Source organism: Juglans microcarpa x Juglans regia, chromosome 5S, assembly GCF_004785595.1.
Source record: "Juglans microcarpa x Juglans regia isolate MS1-56 chromosome 5S, Jm3101_v1.0, whole genome shotgun sequence".
Classification (NCBI taxonomy): domain Eukaryota; kingdom Viridiplantae; phylum Streptophyta; class Magnoliopsida; order Fagales; family Juglandaceae; genus Juglans; species Juglans microcarpa x Juglans regia.
The window spans coordinates 17,075,175-17,095,564 of NC_054603.1; the positions used below are offsets into that span (position 1 = coordinate 17,075,175).

At 35.3% G+C, this 20,390-nt stretch overlaps 2 protein-coding genes across 10 annotated transcripts; both read right to left on the reverse strand.

Moving 5' to 3' along the window:
- Window positions 1-6,628: 6,628 nt before the first annotated feature.
- LOC121267766 (U-box domain-containing protein 8) lies at window positions 6,629-9,595 on the reverse strand. 8 transcript variants are annotated; one of them, XM_041171815.1, is made up of 3 exons: window positions 8,343-9,595; window positions 7,608-7,653; window positions 7,151-7,520 (listed from the first exon to the last, which is right to left on the reverse strand). In XM_041171815.1, exon 1 carries the CDS (start codon window positions 9,501-9,503, stop codon window positions 8,403-8,405), a length of 1,101 nt encoding a protein of 366 aa, XP_041027749.1. In that variant the 5' UTR covers window positions 9,504-9,595; the 3' UTR covers window positions 7,151-7,520; window positions 7,608-7,653; window positions 8,343-8,402. The 8 variants fall into 8 exon arrangements, with proteins under 8 accessions (XP_041027745.1, XP_041027743.1, XP_041027749.1 ...); XM_041171813.1 differs by adding an exon at window positions 7,864-8,079 and having other exon boundaries at window positions 7,151-7,653; XM_041171812.1 differs by adding an exon at window positions 7,864-8,104 and having other exon boundaries at window positions 7,151-7,653.
- A 3,215-nt stretch (window positions 9,596-12,810) lies between these two features.
- LOC121267488 (receptor-like serine/threonine-protein kinase SD1-6) lies at window positions 12,811-19,061 on the reverse strand. 2 transcript variants are annotated; one of them, XM_041171377.1, is made up of 7 exons: window positions 17,592-19,061; window positions 16,434-16,568; window positions 14,223-14,380; window positions 13,905-14,115; window positions 13,525-13,763; window positions 13,293-13,442; window positions 12,811-13,174 (listed from the first exon to the last, which is right to left on the reverse strand). In XM_041171377.1, the coding sequence occupies exons 1-7, from the start codon at window positions 18,865-18,867 to the stop codon at window positions 12,866-12,868; spliced, it is 2,478 nt and encodes an 825-aa protein (XP_041027311.1). In that variant the 5' UTR covers window positions 18,868-19,061; the 3' UTR covers window positions 12,811-12,865. The 2 variants fall into 2 exon arrangements, with proteins under 2 accessions (XP_041027311.1, XP_041027312.1); XM_041171378.1 differs by lacking the exons at window positions 14,223-14,380; window positions 16,434-16,568; window positions 17,592-19,061 and having other exon boundaries at window positions 13,525-13,781; window positions 13,817-13,949.
- Window positions 19,062-20,390: the final 1,329 nt, after the last annotated feature.

The following is a 20,390-nucleotide window of genomic DNA, read 5'->3' on the forward strand; positions in this document are numbered from 1 at the left end:
AAGCTTGATGGGAGGTCTCATTGTTGATCACCTGAGAGAGAGGAGCATTGGGCAGCGAGCTATTGATTCAGTCGAGGATCAATTGATCAATGCGTAGGCATTTGACAGCAATGGGGTTCTCAGTTATAGTACCATCAGTAGCAGCAACAATTGTAGGTGGGCAAGAAAATTCATTGGTTATATAGCTGAGGAGCCCATGGCCACGTAAAATGGGAACAACCTGGGCTTTCTATAGTAGGTAATTTGTAGAGGCTAATTTAATTGAAATGTCTGAGACATGAGTTTTGGAAGAAAACAAATCAAAGGGGCCAACTCGTCCACATGAGGAATCTGAGAGGAAGTAGAGGAGGAAGACATGTTTGACAAAGTTCCTCATGTGCGGCTCTTGATACCTTGCAAGAATGAGAAAAATAGTCTGTCAGTATGCATGACTCGTATTTTATTTATATAACATTTACAAGATACAAAAATAGAGGACAAAACAAAGGTCTACAATTGGACAAGAAATAAATAAGGAAACTCTACAACTGTGAAAGAATGTTATGGAAATTCTATTTAAAGTAGTGTAAGACTAACATTATGCTTAAAATAAGAAAGAAATCACATCAGTTGTTATTTGGAGAGATCTGAGGAGAAAATAATGGAGACTCGAGAATTATGGAGTTATGGCTGATATATCTCTTCAAGGATGTCTCTTCAAGGTTCAACATTATGGTCTCAACTTTTCTTCATTTGTGTTTTCTTTGTTTGGCCTAATGGTTGGGGCATCAAGATTGTGGTATTGGTTATTCTTCATTTGTGTATTCTTCGTTGGGACAAATACATGGGACAGTCAAAATCGTAAATTTGGTTTTTGTTTTCTCTAGTTTTTGTTTTTCTACTTTTAGAAAAAAAAGTAATAGCCTTAGTCTTTCTGTGCTTTCTTACTCTTTAAGTTTTATTGCATTTATTTATATAAAGTTTGTCAGACTCTCTATTATTGAGCGCTTTGAAGTCTACATCTACGGTTTATGTTAAAAAATGTTTGTGTAACATATGTATATATTTTGCTTTCTATTTTGGGTTTAATTTGTGCCTTTTTTCTTGCCTTTATCATGAGCCTTTCTTCTCATTAATTACCGTTGTAGCTAAATTGGGCAGTTATGTTGCTCCAAAATATTGATCCATATGAATGATTAATCAATGGACACGTTTAATTTGTCGCAACTTTAAAGTTAATATTATAGATGTAGAAATTGTTATTGGTTACTATCAAGGAGAAAATGTTACTTATTTTAATAACACTATTTTTATTTAATCAAACTAAAAATATCCCTTTCGCGTTCATAATGACGTAATAAATAATCAAAGTTTTGTCATGACTATAAATAAAGCGCAAGGTTAGATACTTGATTATGTCAGTATTTATCTTTCCCGACCAGTATTTTCTCATGGACAATTATATGTTGCTTTGTCTAGAGTGTGAACATCAAAATTGATAACAGTTTTCATTGGACCAACTTTGATGATCAATTATACCTATAATTCAACAATAAATATTATCTTTAATGAAATGCTAAAACTTATTAACATACTTTGATTAATGAAGACACATTTACTCTTGAATAGGTATAATTACTATGTAAAAGTAATTTCTTTTTTATCAATTCATCTTTAATTCTTTTAATGAACTTATACATTTCAATCCATTCAAATGTAGTTATTCGATGATAATAACTAATTCTTTTTTTTTTTTTTTATAAGAACATAATACTTTTATTCATCATTTTAAACATTACAAAGATGAATCAACCCAAATAGCTTGGGATATACAATCTGGAATTGAATCCCACCAAAGAGATACATCATCAAGATGCCATGCAAATTTAGCCAAAGCATGAGCTACACCATTCGCTACATGACCTCTATGTTGAATAGACCAATTAGAGTGATTGTTGTGTAACGTTTTGATTTCTTGAACAAGGCTACCCCACAGAGTTGTTGAACTCCCATCCTTAGTCAGTTCTTCTACAACAAGGAGTGCATCACTTTCAATTTGTAACTCAGCTAGGCCTAAGGGAATACACAATTGCAACCCTCTCAAAATAGCAAGTAGCTCAATCTCCATCGGATCAGCAAATGCATTTTCTAGTTTACTAGCAACAAAAAATCACTTGGCCTTTATCATCTCTTAAGACCACATCAATATCAGATCTACACTGATCACTAAATGTTGCTCCATCCACATTAAGCTTTAAAACACCTATTGGAGGTAGTTGCCAACAACATCTATAGTTCTGCTTTTGCTTTTGTGCCTATGCCACTACTTTATGTTCCTGATATAAAGACAAAGCATACTCTATGACTTGATTTGGTGACAAGATATTCTCATCATACTTCTTTTGATTACACCTATATCATAGTCCCCATGCCATCGAAAATAGTTTCTCTAACTCCCCTTCAGTTTTTCTTCTCAAGATAGTGTGAACTAATTATAAGAAGTCAAACCTGTGAGTTGAGTCTTTGAGAGAAGGAATATACTAGATCCAACTATCTATAATTTGAGGGCAGTAAACCAATGCATGGTTTAAGAAGTCCTCTTCTTTTTTACACCAATGACAACTTGCATCCTCAAGAACCTTTCGAGTCTTAAGATTTTGAAGTGTAGGAAGAATATTTTTGCATGCCCTCCATGCAAAAATTCTTACTCGATGAGGTATACGGAGTTTCCATAAATTCTTCCGTAACAATCTCTATTCTGTAGCACTTGAACTCTCAGCCATCTGATGTCTATTTTGTTCCACAGAGAGGAAAAAATCATAAGCACTTTTAACACTATACTTCCCACTTTTCTCATGCTCCCAAACAAGTGTATCTAATATATTTTTCAGAGGTTAATTTGATACTAAGCACCTCATTTGCCTCTTTCACTAGTAACAAATTCCTCATCTTCTCAATATCCCAACATCTAATATTATCTTTCATTAGAGATGCTACTCTATTTCTCATATCTGAACCTGTAACATTAGCAACAACAGCAGGAATAGGAATCAACTTGTGGTTTGGAAGCCAGAAACCAGTCCAAATGTTAATGGACATGTCGTTCCCTACAGGCCACCTACAACCATTGAGTTAACTGTTTTTAGCTTCCCAAATTCCTCTCCAAACATAGGAAGGGGCACCACCGAATTTAGAATCTTTAAAACTAGATATTGAGAAATATCTAACCTTAAAAATCTTATGAAGTAGAGTGGTTTCATCATTTATAATCCTCCAACCTTGCTTTGCTAAAAGGGCCATATTAAAAATCTGCAAGTTCTTAAAGCCTATACCACCACTTTGCTTTGATTCACACATTTTCTTCCAACTAATCCAACACATCTTCTTTTCTTCTTTTTTCTGTCCCCACAAAAAATTAGTCATCATTCCCTATAATTCTGAACACAAGGACTTTGGGAGCTTAAAATATCATAGTATAGGTGGGTATTGAGAGAGCCACTGCTTTCAACAAAATTTCTTTCCCTCCTTGAGATAGTAATTTCTCTTTTCATCCTTATAATTTTGACCAAACTCCATGCTTTAAAGATGAGAATGCTTGATATTCTTTCCTTGCTGAAACTGTTGAACTCCCCAAAACTACATTATCTCCTCTTATTGAGATGGATGGACATTGTTACTGAACACCATTGAAGTATTTCTCGATTTATTTTCTAACCAAATGCTTTCTCATAGATGTCCAACTTGTGTTGAAGAGTTATGCAGGTTTGCAAATTAGCTATAGAAAAGAACACTATCATCTGCAAACAGCAGATGATTTAGCTTAGGAGCCCCTCTACAAACTCGAATCCCCTCTATTTGTTGATAAGTATTAGCCTGGTCCAGCAGAACTGTGAGACATTCAGTAGATAGAAGAAAGAGATAAGGGGAAATGGGATCCCCTTATCTCAATCCACAAGATGGAAAAATAAGTCCCTTTGGCTCTCCATTCACAAGAATTGAAAAAGAAACTGGCTGGACACAAAACATTACCAACTACATCCATTTTGAACTAAATCCCATCTATTTCATCACTTCCTCAAGAAATCTCCATTCTATCCTATCATAAGTCTTTCTCATATCCAACTTCAAAGACATAAAACCATCATTTTCACTTCTCTTCCTCAAAAAAAGAACCAATTCATAAGTTGTTAGTTATTAATCTGCCAAGAACAAAAGCTGTTTGTGAAGGTGAGATAATGGCAAGTAAGATTCTCTTGAGTCTATTTGTTAGAATCTTTGAAATCAACTTATAGATGACATTACAAAGGCTTATTGGCTAATAATCAGACACTAACCTAGGCTTTTTTTTTCTTTGGTATCAAGGTCAGAAAAGTGTGGTTAATATCAGTTGGAAATTGACCATTATTAAGAGCATGAAGTACTGCATCAGTGACATCTTTACCAACCACATACCAGAATTTTTGATAAAAGAGAGGAGCCATACCATCTGGTCCAGGTGCCTTTGTTGGGTGCATCTCATTTAAAGCCAACTTCACCTCTTCCTCTATAAAGATCATATCCAGTTGTTCCACCATATCAGATGTTAATCTGCCAGCTTGTCCTTGCAAAAAATCCATGTTGCCAAGATCATCAGCAGCTTTAAAGAGAGTATTAAAATATTAAAATATGGCTTCATCTCTTCCTTCATCAACTTGCCATCTTTGCTTCGTCTTGTAAATACATTTTTAATCAGAAATTATTATAAGGCTTTATGAAGACACTATAAACTTGGTGGAGTTAGAAACTGGTTATTTTCAATAGCTCTCCCACCAAGCTCTAATAACTAATGTTAGGGATAAACAACCATGCATTTTAGTTTTGATCTAGCGATTGCTACTTAGATGGAAAAATAAATAAATGAATTCGAGGATCCAAATACGGGTTCACATATGTGCAAAGAAATCTATAAGTTTTCTCAAACTCTATTCTTTGGGTGTTAAAAGACACGTATGTGTAAGAAAATGAGTTAGAAAGAGTACCTACAACTAAGCTCTATGCCAACCCTATTCTAGAGGACTGAAGTGAAAGTCAGCTAAAAAGACCTAGAGCTTTGCATTAATGTAATATCTTGTTAACTTACAAGATTGAGAACAAATCTAATTCCATGTGTGTTTACAAGGGATTAGATTAAAAAGTATCTTATATTTTGAATCACTTTTTCTAAATTTGTGAATTGATGTTAAATAGTTCGCTAGAAGCACACAGCGAGATCAAGAAAACCTAGTTGCATCGAAATGTACAAGGTTTATAAAAACCAATTAATTTTTGAGTTTGCTTTGAGCCAAATCGTTTGATGATGCATGATTTTCAAATTGTCTTGGGCATTATGTCAACAATTACATGTTTCTTTCTTCCTTATGAGAGAGAACCTTTTGTGACATGATGTGCCTATTAGCCTAAACAGTTTTCTCTCATTATACATAAACCATTACCTACTTGATCTTTGAATCATTGTATTCTTAAGAGTGCCAGTGAGTTCATTGGTATATTTGGAGGTCTTAGTTTCTTTGTGGGCAAAATTATAAAGATCAGTAATATTAATTGTTGAATAATTTTTTATAGGGTTTGGCTTGCCTCTAGTTGTCTAGTAATGGAATATCTCCTGTTGGATTTTACAACATCACAAGCTTTCCAAATATACCGTTGTTGGGCATATTTTCACCACCCCTGGGCCCAAAAAAAGCCCACCAAACTGGACCCCATTCAAATACAACAAGAAGAAAAAGTAAAGCATGCCAGCCAACAATAAAAAGCTAATGATTTATATAGTTTGCTATTCATATTACTAGCTTAATAATGACATTTAATAGATAAATGTGCCAATGTTGTGGATTTTATTTAATATGTAATATACTCCAAAATATGCTTGATATTTTATTTTTTTAATTAATTAATTTAACCATTCCGCTAAAACCCCAGTTTCTTTGGATGATACGACATACAATCAAGATTCTTAATATAGTTAAATCTAAGAATCTAAATCATTGAATTCTGTCCCAGTGGTATAATGTTTGCTATATATATATATATATACATAGGACATAGGAAGATCATTGTCATAGAACGGCAGCAACAACCGAAAACAGTATCTAACAAACCATTTGAATATGCAGAGGGCCCATAAAAAGAGAGATAAAAACAAGTCAATCTCGGCCACCTAAGACGGACCACACGTGAAAGACAATACCCAAGATCAGGAAGCTTCATTGCTTCTTCCAAACAAAGAAGAATCAAAACCACAAACAACCTACCCCCACCCAATTATTAAACAAATAAGGGGGGACCGACCCAAGAATATCACGGAAGATAAACCAACATTACTTGACATTATCTCAATGCAGGACAGCCCTACCAATCCCAACTTCCATTTATGCATCAAAAACCATAAAATAATATGCATCATATATGTTTCTGCATTCTGGCTGGTGAACCTAATTTCAGGGCGGCCGCAGGCCAAAAGAGAAATGCATACACACTCGGATACTTCACCAGTAAATCCATAAAATACAATTTCTTAGGGAAGTGAATCATAGATTCAGAGCATGCGCTCATAACCGGCTTTATAATTTACACATCTGATATGTATGCAATGGGAGATGGGCAGCCAGCATTAGATTTCAGCTTAAGAAAGCTGATGCACCATTCTTCAACTGTATAAGATGACATCACAAGTATTAATCAGCAAGTGTATGTTATCATCTTCAAATATTGAAAGGCAAGTCACTTGAGAAGTAGAAGAATATCTTCAGCACACCAGCATGAAGTAACAAGTATGTTGTGTAACAAGGAAATCACAGCTGGACTGGAACTTGGAACTGTAATAACTAACTACAATATGCCTAACGAGAACTGCCCCAGATTTCAAGGTTTAAGAGAAGCTCGGCATCCTGAATCTTGGAAAAGCAATTTCCTTCCGAAAAGATAATTCAACAATCTGACTCCCCAATCTCCATAGCAAGTGACATTCAAAGAGTTCTCCAATGATAGTCTACTGTCTACTGCAACTTCAGCGAGTGCATGCAGCAATATAAGTTGTGCCCCCCCAAAAAAAAAGAGAACTGTAGATGCAAAGTGTAGTGGTTTAGTGTAGCATCGGATAAAAGAAAGAAGGCTACATCAGAGATTCAGAAGCTAACCAAGTTGAACTGTCCATTCAGCGAAAAAACGTACAACTGTCCACTACATCCTTGCAACGATATTATAAGCATTATTGTTTATAACTAAAAGAAAATAAGGCAGATTGTGGAGCTACAGTAAGTAAGGTAATTGTTCGTAATTGCAGAGGTTGAGTACAAGCACCCCGATATGAAAAGTACACATCCAAGAACAATCTCCATGAATTGTATGTGAGCATGGTCGGCATCTACTATGTGACCAAATAAATCTGATATCCAATGAACCTTACACAGTGTTATGCATGTTGAAGAAAACATAGGCAAGAAAATAAAAATCCAGTATGAAAGCAAAAAAATCTGGTCCTGTGAGCATTTTGAAATGAAATCCTACATCTAAAGAAATATCATGTTTCAGATTTGAAGCGACCATGTAACCCGAAAATAAAGGAATAGCAAAAGCAAAATAAGTCTTACTGATACGAATCCCTTCAATACACAAAGCTTGTTTCACCAGATAACTCTGTATAATAATGACATCATAACTAATCATAGTTAGCAGCAGAGAAAAATTCAATAAGCTACTAGAATGTCAAAATACATTCTGAAATGCAATTACTGTCCCTTAATCTTGGGCCAACATAGTTCTGAATTCTTGCTATTTTGTTCAGCTCCTATCCAAGATATATCAGAAGAATAGTAATGAGAAATACAAAAGGTTTTAAGAGCATACAGCAGTTTGTAAGACACAAGTGCTGGCGATGACCGCTCTTAACTACAAAGAACTGAAATTAAGCATCTGGCCAGCCAAGCTAATAAACTTCTAGGTTCATACTATCTCATCTCATTTTTCAGGGAACGAAGACGACAGCTAGAGATTTTACTTCCCGCATTTGAGCTGGTTGGCTTCCGAGGAAGGCTGGTTCATCTTATTTCGAGTAATAGAATACTGCATTGTAGTTAAATAATTATGGCTGTGGATATATTGATTTGTGCAGTTAAATTGCCGCTATTTGAAACTTCCCCAAAACAGGTAACAAAAGAGCTAACCATTCATTTCATCTTTATTTCACAATGTACAAGATACAAAAGAACCATGCCCCCCTTCCCCCGCAAACAACAACCACCCACCCACCATCATAATCTAATCGGTTTTGTTTGTACAGAAACTATTCAACAACGTTCAACCAATTAACCAAAAAACCAACTCACCTCCAAAGCGATCACAACCCCAACTCTATGCCCGCAAAATCGAATTTTCCGACAGCAAATTCACCGCATCGAGTGCCCTCCACTCAGAACCCGAACCAAACTGGAAGCGTTTCGCCTAATCTTCTCATTATCACCCTCCACAAAACCCATACAAAGATCCAAAACCCCTTCGCTCCTCGCCTCCGCGCACATTTCTTCGCTATGGCAACAAAGCGAGTTCAGTGTTAACAAAGCATACTCAATCCCTCTCGAGTTCCCATTCTTGACCACTCTCACCAAAACCATCACACACCCATTGAACCTCTCCATTGCCTCCCTCCCTTCCTTACTTTTCGCCAGAAGACCCAAGACCTCCACGGCTCTCTCAAGCCCCGAATCCGCAATTCTGATCAAAATGGGTACCGATCCACACTGCACGGCTCGTCTCCGGTTATCGGGAAAAGAACATAGGGCGTAGAGCGCCGTCGCCGCCTCCTTCTTCCCACGGCCTTTTCCGTCACGAAGAAGCAAAACCAAGGCTCGTATAGCATATGGGTATGCTCCAATCGTGGCCTTGTTCACCTCCACAACAGCTAAACTTGTTATAATCGTAGCCGCCAGGGCGCGCGAATCAGCCGAGCCGGTTTGCAGAGCGGCAACTATTCGCGAAATCGCGCCCTCGGCGACGAGACCCACTTTGTTATCGTCGTCGAGGCTGAGATTGAGCAGCAGAGAGAGCGACTTCTCTTGGAGACCAGAGTTGTCGGAGGCGGCGCAGTTGAGGACGGCCGAGACGGCGCCAGCCTCAGTGATTCTCCGTCGGAAGGCCGAGTCGCGCTTGGAGAGCTTGGTGAGTTGGTCGAGAGAGTCGAGCTTGGAGTCGAGACAGGAGGAGGGGGAGGTGAGGTTGGAGATCAGGGCCTGGGGCTCGGGGTAGGGTTGAGGTTTTGGAGGGAAGACGAGGGCAAAGTTGGAAATGAGGCTGCGGAGGGCGTGGTTGGGGATGAGGGAAGGGTTATCGGGGAGGGGCAGTTTGGTAACTGGGCAGGAGCGGTGGCCTGCGTCCAGCCACCGCTGGATGGAGGGACGATCGAAGGTGTGACCCGATGAGAGGATAACCGGGTCGGACATGATCTCGAGTGAAATCGGGCACTTGAAATCGTCCGGGAACTGAGTCGCCATTTTCCTCCGCTCGCAATCCTTCTGTGTGCGCCCTCTTTCAGTCTTTCTTTCTTCCTTTCCTTTCTGTCACTTCGTTTGGAGGAGGGTTTTCATGGGGTTTTTAAGTGGGAGACCCTTTCGCGAGCCTTGAAAATAACAAAAATGATATTAAATTTAGAGATATGTTTATTTTAAAAAAAAAAAAATTAAATTAATGTTATTTTTGAGGTTAAGGCCCAATCAAAATGTTTTATCTTATATCATTTTATTTTATTATTATAATTTTTTAAATTTTTATATAAAATATAATAAATAATTTATTTTTTTAAATATTAAATTAATTATAATATTAAAAAATAATATTCTAACAATATTTTTTTTAACTTTTATCTTTCATTTAAAAGTATTTCATATTATTTATAAATTCAAACCAACTCTTAAAATGTCTCCTAATTTATAAGATGTTATATTATAAATTTCGAGTATTATTTTTAAATTTAGAAGAAAAGAAAAAAAAATTATGACTCAACAACATATATAATAGGAAATGAAATTAAAGATTATGATATAAAAGTAATATTATATATCACACTATATAAGATATATTATATTTATTATTATCAGATGATAAATAATTATTTAATAAAAGATTATTTAATAATAAAATACATGTCATATTTTATATAATAAAATAATAATACGATGTATATAATTTTATAATAAAATTATAGATTGAAATTTTTATATATATTTAAATGGGGGTATAGAATTGAAAAGAAGGGAGGAAGGTAGGAAGGTTTAAACAGTTGATAGGGATATAAATAAGCATAAAAACCTGTACACGGTATCATAAATTTCTTGTCGGTTACTTTTGCCGGAAACAAAAGGGTATTGGGGGAGGGAGGAAGGGAGACGAAAAAGAGAGGATAAAGTCATCATTGCCTCAACTTTTTCATTACTGACAAAAAAATTAATAATAATAATAGAAAGTACTGGAAGGGCATTTCTGTAACAAATGCCGAGAATAAAAAGCAAAAGAACGATCTACTGCTCAATACAAGATCGGGAGTGTGTGCAGTATTCTCTCTACGCCGGTTTGAATTCGAAGATGAATTAAGTTGAATTATAAATAATAATAAGATTAATTATAAATAATAGTAAAATTTATAAATTAAAATTAATAAATAATAATAAGATGAATTGAAATGAATTACGAATACAAATCAAATTTTAAAATATCCGTCTATCCTTTGAGAAAAATTAAAAAGTAATTTTTTTATATAATTTTTTATTTTAAATAGAATACGTAAAAACTGTAAAATATATACAAATTCGGACTCTGAAGTCTGAACCACGAACCTTTCGGTACGGTGCAAATGACCAGACCTTTTGAATTAAAATGGGCATTACGTTATATCTCTCTTTAGTCCAAGATCGCGTGCTAATAACAAGGTAAGCCTCTGCGTGGAATTTGTTGATACGCGTTTACGTAGAATTCTAACAAACCAGAAGGGGAGAGGCAATTTTCTAGATAAATTGAAATAAAAATTAAAAATTGAGATAAAATATTATTATAATATATTTTTTAATATCATTTTTATTTTAAAATTTTAAAAAAATTAAATTATTTATTTTATTGTGTAAGAATTTGAAAAAATTATAACTATTAAATAAGAGATGAAAAAATTTGTGAAAATGAACAAGACGTTAGTAATATTAAATATAATTATAAGTTGCGGAACACACGTTTTTAAAAAAAATGAGAGATTAAAAAATTAACTTTTTTATATAAATCTTGTATTTTATTATTTTTTTCATATATATCTACTTGATTTAAATAAAAATATATATTTGTTGAGTTATTCTATTATAGATTTGGTGTGCAAAACACATCATCTATACTACTAAATTGATAAAATTTAATTTATAAAATTTAAATTAAAAAATATTTACGGCGTAACGTACTTATTTAAAAAAAAATTAAAATTCACATAAAAAATTATTATTATTTTTTTAATAACGAACCAACTTTTAACGGTGGATGATACTTTTATTTAGGCATGGAGCATGCTGTTGCTTTTTATATTGGAAACATGCTTTCCGGAGGATTTTTTATTTTAATAACTAAATTGTAAATAAAGAATAAGGAAAGAGACTGGCCTATGACGAGGAGAAGAAGCGGCACCGTGGTCATCTGACATGTCCAGAATACGACGGCTTGATTTATTTGAGAGAAAGTGCGGGTGGAGGAAATGGACGGATGGGAACGGTTCAAGATTCTGAACCTCAAGTTTGAGGCCAACGTGGTTGGGACTTTTGAGAGAGAGAGAGAGAGAGAGAGAGGGAGTAAAAAGTAAAGAGGGAGGACACCGCGTGCCCATTTTTTCTTCATCTGCCATCTGTATGGACGTTGGGGGCCGTTTATACAGGTACATGATGGCCGAGTCAAAGACCATCATCCGTCTTTTATAAGCGTAAATTTATGCCAAATTTATAAAAATAAATTTATAAATTAATATAATTAAATATTAAAATATTAAATTTTTTTCATAGTAATTTTTTTTTAATCTAAGGTCTCATATTAAGACATCTGTTTATAAATTCATTTTTATAAAATTTTTGTCTATTTTTTTTAAAGAAAATGCAAGTCTTGCACCACTTAGATTGCAAATATTATTTATTTTTATTTTTTATTTTTTAAGAGTAATTCTACATACAATCATGAAATATATAAATACTGCATAATTACTTTGAAAAAGAATGAAATCCACTATTAAAAAAATTAATTTTTCATATGAGTCTCATATTTTATTCACTTTTTTTAAAACGATTATACGACAATTATACAATTCACAGTTATAAATATCTTTCTTCTTTTTCTTTTTTGAAGACATTCCTTCTCGTCTATAATTGCCTATGCCTTCTCACCAAAAACGAAACCATATCCATAATAAGCAACAGAAAAATCATACTTATCATCTCCTACACCATATACTAACATGTAATTTATCATTTTCACCTTTTTATTTAAACACACATATTGATGTATAACCATGTATGTTTAAGTAGAAAGATAAAAATAACAAATCACATGTTAGTGTGTGGTATGAAAATGATAAATAACATTACTCAAAGTAAAAAATAAAACAGAAATTGTCAAACAATTTAAACATATAAATTATAAACACTGTGACACCAATATATTTTATTAAATCTTTGAAAATTTTGCCAAAAAAAAAAATTAAATTAATTCCTTTGTGGAGATCAAGTGTTCAATATATACAAACTAACGGATCTTTCTAAAATATTGTAAACAAAACTTGGTCATTTTTATTTTTTATTTTATTTTATTTTTTTCTGAAAGAGGTTCAAATCCGCTTGTTCTAACGTCCATCTAACATTGTGATAGTCAGCTCATTAGCTGTATGTGGATTTTTTCCGCTCGATGATGTATCCATTCCCTTAGAGGAACCTTCTACACAAAAACCAGGTTCTTTGGGTTGAGGCACAATTGCATTCTCATTTGCCAACATTAGCAACACAGACGACATCGTTGGCCTGTCTTCCACACGTTTCTGTACGCACAAAAGACCAACTTGTATGCATCTGACAACTTCATTTACAGAGTATGGCTCCTCCATCACTGCATCCACCAGTTCCAATGGAATCCCTTCATTCCACAATTTCCATGCCTGAAGCAATTTTAATAACTGAATTTGTCAAAGTAGAAACCTCAAGTCCATACCAATGAAATATGCAACAACTTATTTAGCAAGAGAACATGGAAATTACTTGGTTTTGTATTCTTACATGTCCAAGCAGGTTGAGGTCATGGTCAGGGTGCCAAAATCCCCAGTTTTTCTTCCCGCTTATCGTCTCCAACACTAACACGCCAAAGCTAAAGACATCGGATTTCACTGAAAAGTGTCCGCTCATTGCATATTCTGGTGACATGTAACCACTGCATACAAATACGTACAAGAGTTTCAGCATTATTTGTAAGACAGCAGAATGCATTTTCAGAATATTCTTAGGAAACATAGTATGTCCCAATTACTCTCTTGGTCCTTTCCTGCGTCTGTTCTGCTCCAAAAATTCTTGCTATTCCGAAGTCTGAGATCTTGGGGTTCATCTCACTATCTAGTAATATGTTGCTTGCTTTGAGATCCCTATGGATGATTCTTAGCCTGGAGTCTTGGTGAAGATAAAGCAGTCCTCGTGCGATTCCCAAAATAATGTGAAAGCGCTTGTTCCAGGACAGTAATTTCCTTCTAGTTGGATCTGGAAGAAGCATGTATTCAAGAACGTTCAGCCTCTTTTTCTTGTTAAATATTAACTGTCATTTATTGAGCAGCATGCATATAAACAAAACATGTACTCCATTCAGTAGGATGAAACATATCAAGTGTAAGATGCTCGAACCAAAGAGAAAGGAGTCCAAGCTTTTGTTCGGAAGGTACTCATAGATTAGCATCCTTTCTTCGTCATGAATGCAGCATCCTAAAAACTTAACAAGATTCCGGTGTTGAAGTTTTGCAATCAAGATAACTTCGTTCTTAAACTCTCTAAGACCTTGTCCTGAATCCTGAGAGAGCCTCTTCACTGCAATTTCTTGTCTGTTTGGTAGCAAACCCTATGAGATAAAAAGGAAATACATAGCTTCATTCTCCCAAATTTGATATGTCCAGTTCCTTTTGTTTCTACATTATAATAGTTTCAGTACTCTCATGATGAAATTACCTTGTAGACAGGCCCAAAGCCGCCCTGTCCAATCTTATTTCTAAAAGAGAACTCGTTGGTAGCAGTTGATAGAGTCTCCAGACTAAAAAGAGGCAGCTCAAGGTCTTCCTCCTGAGTTTCTTCTATGAAATCTCTATAGGGATTGTTTAAGCTTTCTCCTGTTACAATACAAATTGATCAGCCGAAGGAAGATAAATTTATTACACTTTTTGTTGTAGCATACTCGAGCAATGCCACCAAAAATATATGCAAAATAAATAAGGATGCGAACACTTCCAACTCAGAGAGTTCCAGAATTACGCTAAATAGCTAAAATTCAGATAATTTAACAGCAGATACAAAATTTGACAACAGATTTCTGGTACTAGACAAATTCTCAAACCTGGCTTTACACAAAACAATTATTGGTGAAAGAATGGTCGATCGTGAATAATAACAATCATTGGTGAAAGCCAGGTTTTTATAAAATAATAACAATAAAGGGAAATTACATTTTTGACTCCCGAACTACCACTATTTTTTAAATTTTCTCCTTAAACTATCAAAACTGGCAATTGAAATCCTAAACTACCAAATTTGACAATTTACACCATTACTTAAGAGTTGACCCTTATAATGGTGCCACATGTCCTCTTTTTCGTTGATTATAGTGGTTAGATCTTAACCAATTGTACAAAGTTCAAAAATTCAGAAAAGGATTGTCGCTCATGGCTGCAAAGAACGATTCTCCACAATAAATAACAGCATTTCTCTTTCAGCACAGTGCTATCAAAACTAGCAATTGACATCCTAAACTTGGAAGTTTGGCAGTTGGCACCCTTACTTGATGGTTGACCCTTATAACTGTGCCACAAGTCCTCTTTTTTGTTGATTATAATAATCATATCCCCTTAAGTTCTTGCCCGAACTTGAGGGCCTCGAGTGGGAGAGAGTGACATATAAAGTGGGTCCTACAACATTTATTGTTGCCCACATAAACATTTTGGACGGAATTAAATGAGCAATAAATGTTGTAGGGTCCACTTTACGCTTCTCTCCTCCCCCACTTTAGGCCCTCAAGTTTGGGCAAGAACTTGAAGCCCTTAAGTTGGGCCCTGATACCAGATCTTAACTAGTAGTACAAATTTCCCATGTTTGTTAGTTTAGTGTGTTAATTATAAGTTTTGATAATTCGGGTACAAACTGAGAAAAAGAATGGTCGGTCATTCATGGTTGCAAAATATGATTTTCAACAATAATAATAATAATAAATTACTGCATTCCCTTTCAGTACAGTGCAACAAAACATATTGTAGAAGCAGGGGAAGTCTGCAGCGACAAACCTGATTATCAAATAGAAATTACTATAGATAAGCTCAAAACATTTGAGACATGACTCAAGCCAATACTGTGAGTTGATTGAACATATACGGATAAACATGCAAGGAATTCTAAATTGACATTTTCCCGACAAGTTATTCATTCTTTTATCAACAACCTCTACCACAACATCCATGTTTCCCCTCATGGACAAGCCTTTATCAAGTGTCATACATCACAATTAAGAGGCAAAAGCTCATAATTATAAGAGCTCACCCTATCATGCAAGCCATATGCTCCTATTTACACTCCACGAAAGGTAAGAATGATCAAGAGTCAAGAGTCAAGAGTCAGGGTCCCTTGAGGCCACCACATAATCATTGCTTATGACATTCATTCAGCCAAACTATTGTCTCTGATACCACTTTTAGTGATGAAACAGTTTGGAGAGTTTCCAGGGAGGCCATGATGTACATGTTGAGACACCAACATAAAACTACAATTAGAAGACAACGGATTGAAGTCTAACTCTATTATAAAAACCATCGCATGTAAACCTCATAGTTCTCTTTAACAAAATTATTCTATGGTTAAGGTGCCATACGCACATTTTGCTAGGAACAAGGGGCATCCAACTAAAAGTCGCTTCTTTATATTATCAAGTGTGTTCCACTCAAAATTACTTGTGTGAACCAAAGACTCCTTGTATGCATACATATACAGTGGCAATGTATTAAGATAGGAGCAAAAGTAAGCAAACAAAGAACTTCAATCAATATCTGAACATCTATTTGCCAAGAGAAAAAAGATCTTAACATCTTAGTGATCAAGTAGGTTCAAAATTTGTGATATTTTATCAACCACTTCCACAAAAATGACAATACCATGACGGTTTATTAGCTGCTGTTTTACCTCTTCTCTTTGCTCTTATCATTCGAAAAGTACACCAGCCAATGCCACCAAATAGAAGCATCCCAGTAATTGCGCATACGACAATGATGATAATCATCTTCACTCGTTTATTCCTCTTAGCATCAGCAATTGACTCTGGACATGAAAGAAGTTGACAGAGTAAAGCATTTTGCAAAATGACGAACACATTGTCAGCAGCATCAAAATTGCTTGAAGTTTTAACCGACTTGGGCCATATTCTCAAAGAGAAATGATAGAATTATTTCTCTATAACAACTTGTTTACAACTATGTAATAAAATAATATTATTCTAAACTTTATTTTGACTTTTATTTTTCATTTGATGGGTTTATATATAATAAAAAATATTATTATATTTAATGTTGTATAAATTGAGATTAGGCCGTAAGCTTATCACTACTCATTCTCAAAACTTAAGCTAGCATAGCAGACTAGCACAAGGTGCCGCATTTTGTGGCTTTAGATGTACAACCTTCAATATAAAAGGCGCACACAAAAATTGAGGCAAATACTAAGGAGCCAAACACCCCTGAAATAAAAGAAAAGGCTGGATTGAAAACAGTCCGGTTAAGCAATGTTTGCCCTTCATTATAAAGTCTCAGGGACCAGTGGCTCGTTATCCCACTATCCAGTTCATCAGAGCAAAAAGACTTTTACAATGTGCCATGCAGATTCTCTGGGAAAAAAGGATTATGCAATAAGATGATTAAAAGCAATGCATCCGCTAATTTTATACACAACTTCAGGAGAATGTCAATAGCCATGAAGACCATATCCTGATATCACAACTTTGATTGTTATTTTGAAGAATAAATTATATATTTTCCTCTATGAACTGTCACCTCTGTGTCACCTACCCTCTCAAACTTCAACCAGACAAACTCCACCTCTATGTATTAAAAGTAATAACTTCAATTTGCCCCTCCCTTCGAATTAACACTGTTTCGGATGGAGGGGACAAATTGATATTGAAACGTCAAAATAAGGTCCGTTTAGTTGAAGTTTGTGGGTAAGAAAAGTGATCTTCACCTTTATTTTGTCCCTAAAACCTGATCTTTGCAGGTTGATCCGTATGCATATGTGAACTATTCTACTGCAAGAAACTATCACAAAATATCTTTTATGAAAGTTACATACCTAATTCCTTTTTAGCCATTCGTATATAGAGATCATCCCCACCACTGGGAAAGTTTCTCATATCAACCAAATTAGCAAACCACATCACACAGTCTCCCCCATTTCCATGGATATCTATTAAAGTAAAAGCCATACACAAGCAATTCCTCGAACACTCGGCCTCGCATTCCTCAAGGCTCAAATTCCTACTAGCCGCCAAATGTGAATGATCAGGCAACTTCATTCCTCCATACTTGACAAACCCATCTCCATTTTCACATTCCAAGTCCCAGTTCCTCACACAGCCACCTGACCAATCAATCCTCGACCAGTCCTCCGGCGACTTTGGCGTAAAACCTTTCAAGCATTTACAGCTAGGGCCATCATTGTAACAATTCCCATAGGGCCCACACGTCCCATACCTATCACAACTGTCCCTCTGAAGGTTCACCACGGCCACCCACTCATTGTTGCTCTTACCCCATGTTAGGTACTGAATCAAGCCGTCTTGAGTCACCACAAACCTTGACAAAAGCGACGCCTGATCTACAACCTCGAATGTGTAATAAACTTCATCACGGCTTGAATTGAACATGGGTACGAAGACAGGGTTGGACTTCAGCTCATTGCTGCCACTGAACCTGACTCCATCCCAAGGACCCCACCTGTACTGCTTCTGGGTCCCTTTGCTGAGCACAAGCTGAGGTGTCTCAGGTGAGTCTAGGCTGAAACTATAGTCTCCGGCAGATGGATCATCCGCGGACAACCATGATGTCATATTCCGGTACAGGCCGGTTTTCAGGTTCCAACCTAGCTTCATACCTGGCAACAAGGTGTCGGTTATGTTATCAAAACTTTGCCAGACATACCCCTCTGGATCATGATTGTTTTCCTCTCTCAAAACAAGATTCCCATTGTCCAAGAGCTGCAAAATGGGGCTCTCTAGCACCCTGGTGGAATTCACAGACCAAATGGTCCCTGAATTATTAGCCAAAAGTGAGAATCCATTTGAGCCCATTGACAGTGATCCTGGTAGGTCAGTTATTGAGTTATTTCTGTTGCCGACCCAGACCACGGTGATAGTGATATTCTTGTACCAAATGCCCAAGTACCTATGGCTAGAACTGCCCGGGCTAAAGAACCCAAGCTCAAAGCGCTGCCCAGAGGAGACTAGGGTTTGGCCATCTTTAAGCACCTGATTCTTCGTCAAGCTGTCCGAAACTGTCGCTGCTGTTGAAGGGTGAGAGGCTGAAAATATGCAGAAGCACCACCATGAGAGAAACAGCAAAAAACCCATTTTTAATCATGGGAAAATGGAGAGCTTCTCTAAAGAGAATAACCATAACATAATCATGGTGCACGAGCCGGCTTTGGGTTCTGCGCGGTCTCATTCTAGAGCTGGGAAAGTCAAAGATAAACGAAGACCGGTTGACAAATTGGGCATAAGTGCTCATCCCATAGTCAATTTGTCATAATATAAAGTCGCAAGAGGAAAATCTCCCCACCATGGAATCGCCCATCGTTGAGTGGCGACCAGGTGCCGGAATCAGTTTTGACTCGTGTGTTCACATAATGTTCATCTTCCTATCTCCTACCTTCCATAAGCGATAATTTGTCAATTATAGTTACATTCCCAAGATTGATTTTCTGTCTCGATCGACGATAACTTTATTCTTTTGAGATTTTTTTTTATTAATATCGAAACCGTCCATATTTATATAGTTAAATTAATCTTGATACTGTCAACTTTGATCAAATTAATTTTGTTTGATTTATTTTGTACAGGAAAATTAAAATTAGTCCTTAAATTTTAATTAAACAATTTTTTACTTCTTATATTTTCAACTTGATTAAACTAATCATTCTATCACTATTCTGTCACTCAACTGTTAAAAACATGGTCAGCGCTAATAAATATTTGATGAATGTGCACCATATTTTGTAAAATAATAATAAAAAAAAGCATAGAAACAAAATTAAATCTATAAAATTATGATTGTGCAAGCGACGTATACTCATTCTTTAAAAAAACAAGAAGTTTGTTATTAAAAAATTAATTTTTTTATGTGGATCTCATATTTACTTACATTTTAAAAAATAAGTACGCGGCACTTGTACACTCTATAACTGTAAATATAATTTCTCATACTTGAAAATATTACACATTTTAAATTGAAGTTCTTTTGTTTTTATTTCCAAATGATTTTTTTAACAAAAATTCTATGTGCAGCTACTTTTGCATATTCTTTGTGCACTCTACTAATGTGATTGGATATGTCAATTTTTTTAATATAAAATAATTGTTTTGATCAATCACATCAGTAAAGTACGTAAGGAGTATGCAAAAATGATTGTATGTGGTATAACTTTTTTTAATATTTTCTAATTTTTAAAATATGATGTACACTTGTCAAATAATTAATGGTGTTGACATGGTTCTAACAAACAACTTTTTGTTTTACATTTTTACTCGTATTCTAAATGGTTTAAATCAAGGGAACATCAACTAAGATTGAGTTTTGGCAGCGAGGTGATCTCAGATATTTTATAAATAATAGTGAAAAAGAAATGAAAAATAATAATAAAATATTGAATAGTAGTGAAAGGGATAGGTGGAAAGTAATAACAAAATAATGAATAGTAGTGGAGTATTCTGAAGATTTTTAGTCTGTATATGAAAGCACAAGTGAAGACAAATACTAGCTAGTCAGACAAATAGAAACCTTTACTAAAAAAACTCTCATTGAGGCGGATGAATAACCATATACAAGCAATCAAGATGGTAGGACTTATCTACGTAAATAAGGCAATTCCGAATAC

Bases quoted from the DNA above. Each gene is read 5' to 3' on its own strand.
- LOC121267766 (XM_041171811.1), bottom strand. From the start codon at position 9,503: ATGGCGACTCAGTTCCCGGACGATTTCAAGTGCCCGATTTCACTCGAG.
- LOC121267488 (XM_041171377.1), bottom strand. From the start codon at position 18,867: ATGGGTTTTTTGCTGTTTCTCTCATGGTGGTGCTTCTGCATATTTTCA. The intron at 14,116-14,222 runs GTAATTTCATCA...TTTATCTCATAG, and splicing joins GCTTTGGGCCTGTCTACAAG to GGTTTGCTACCAAACAGACA. The intron at 13,443-13,524 runs TATGTTTCCTAA...TTTGTATGCAGT, and splicing joins AGAGAGTAATTGGGACATAC to GGTTACATGTCACCAGAATA.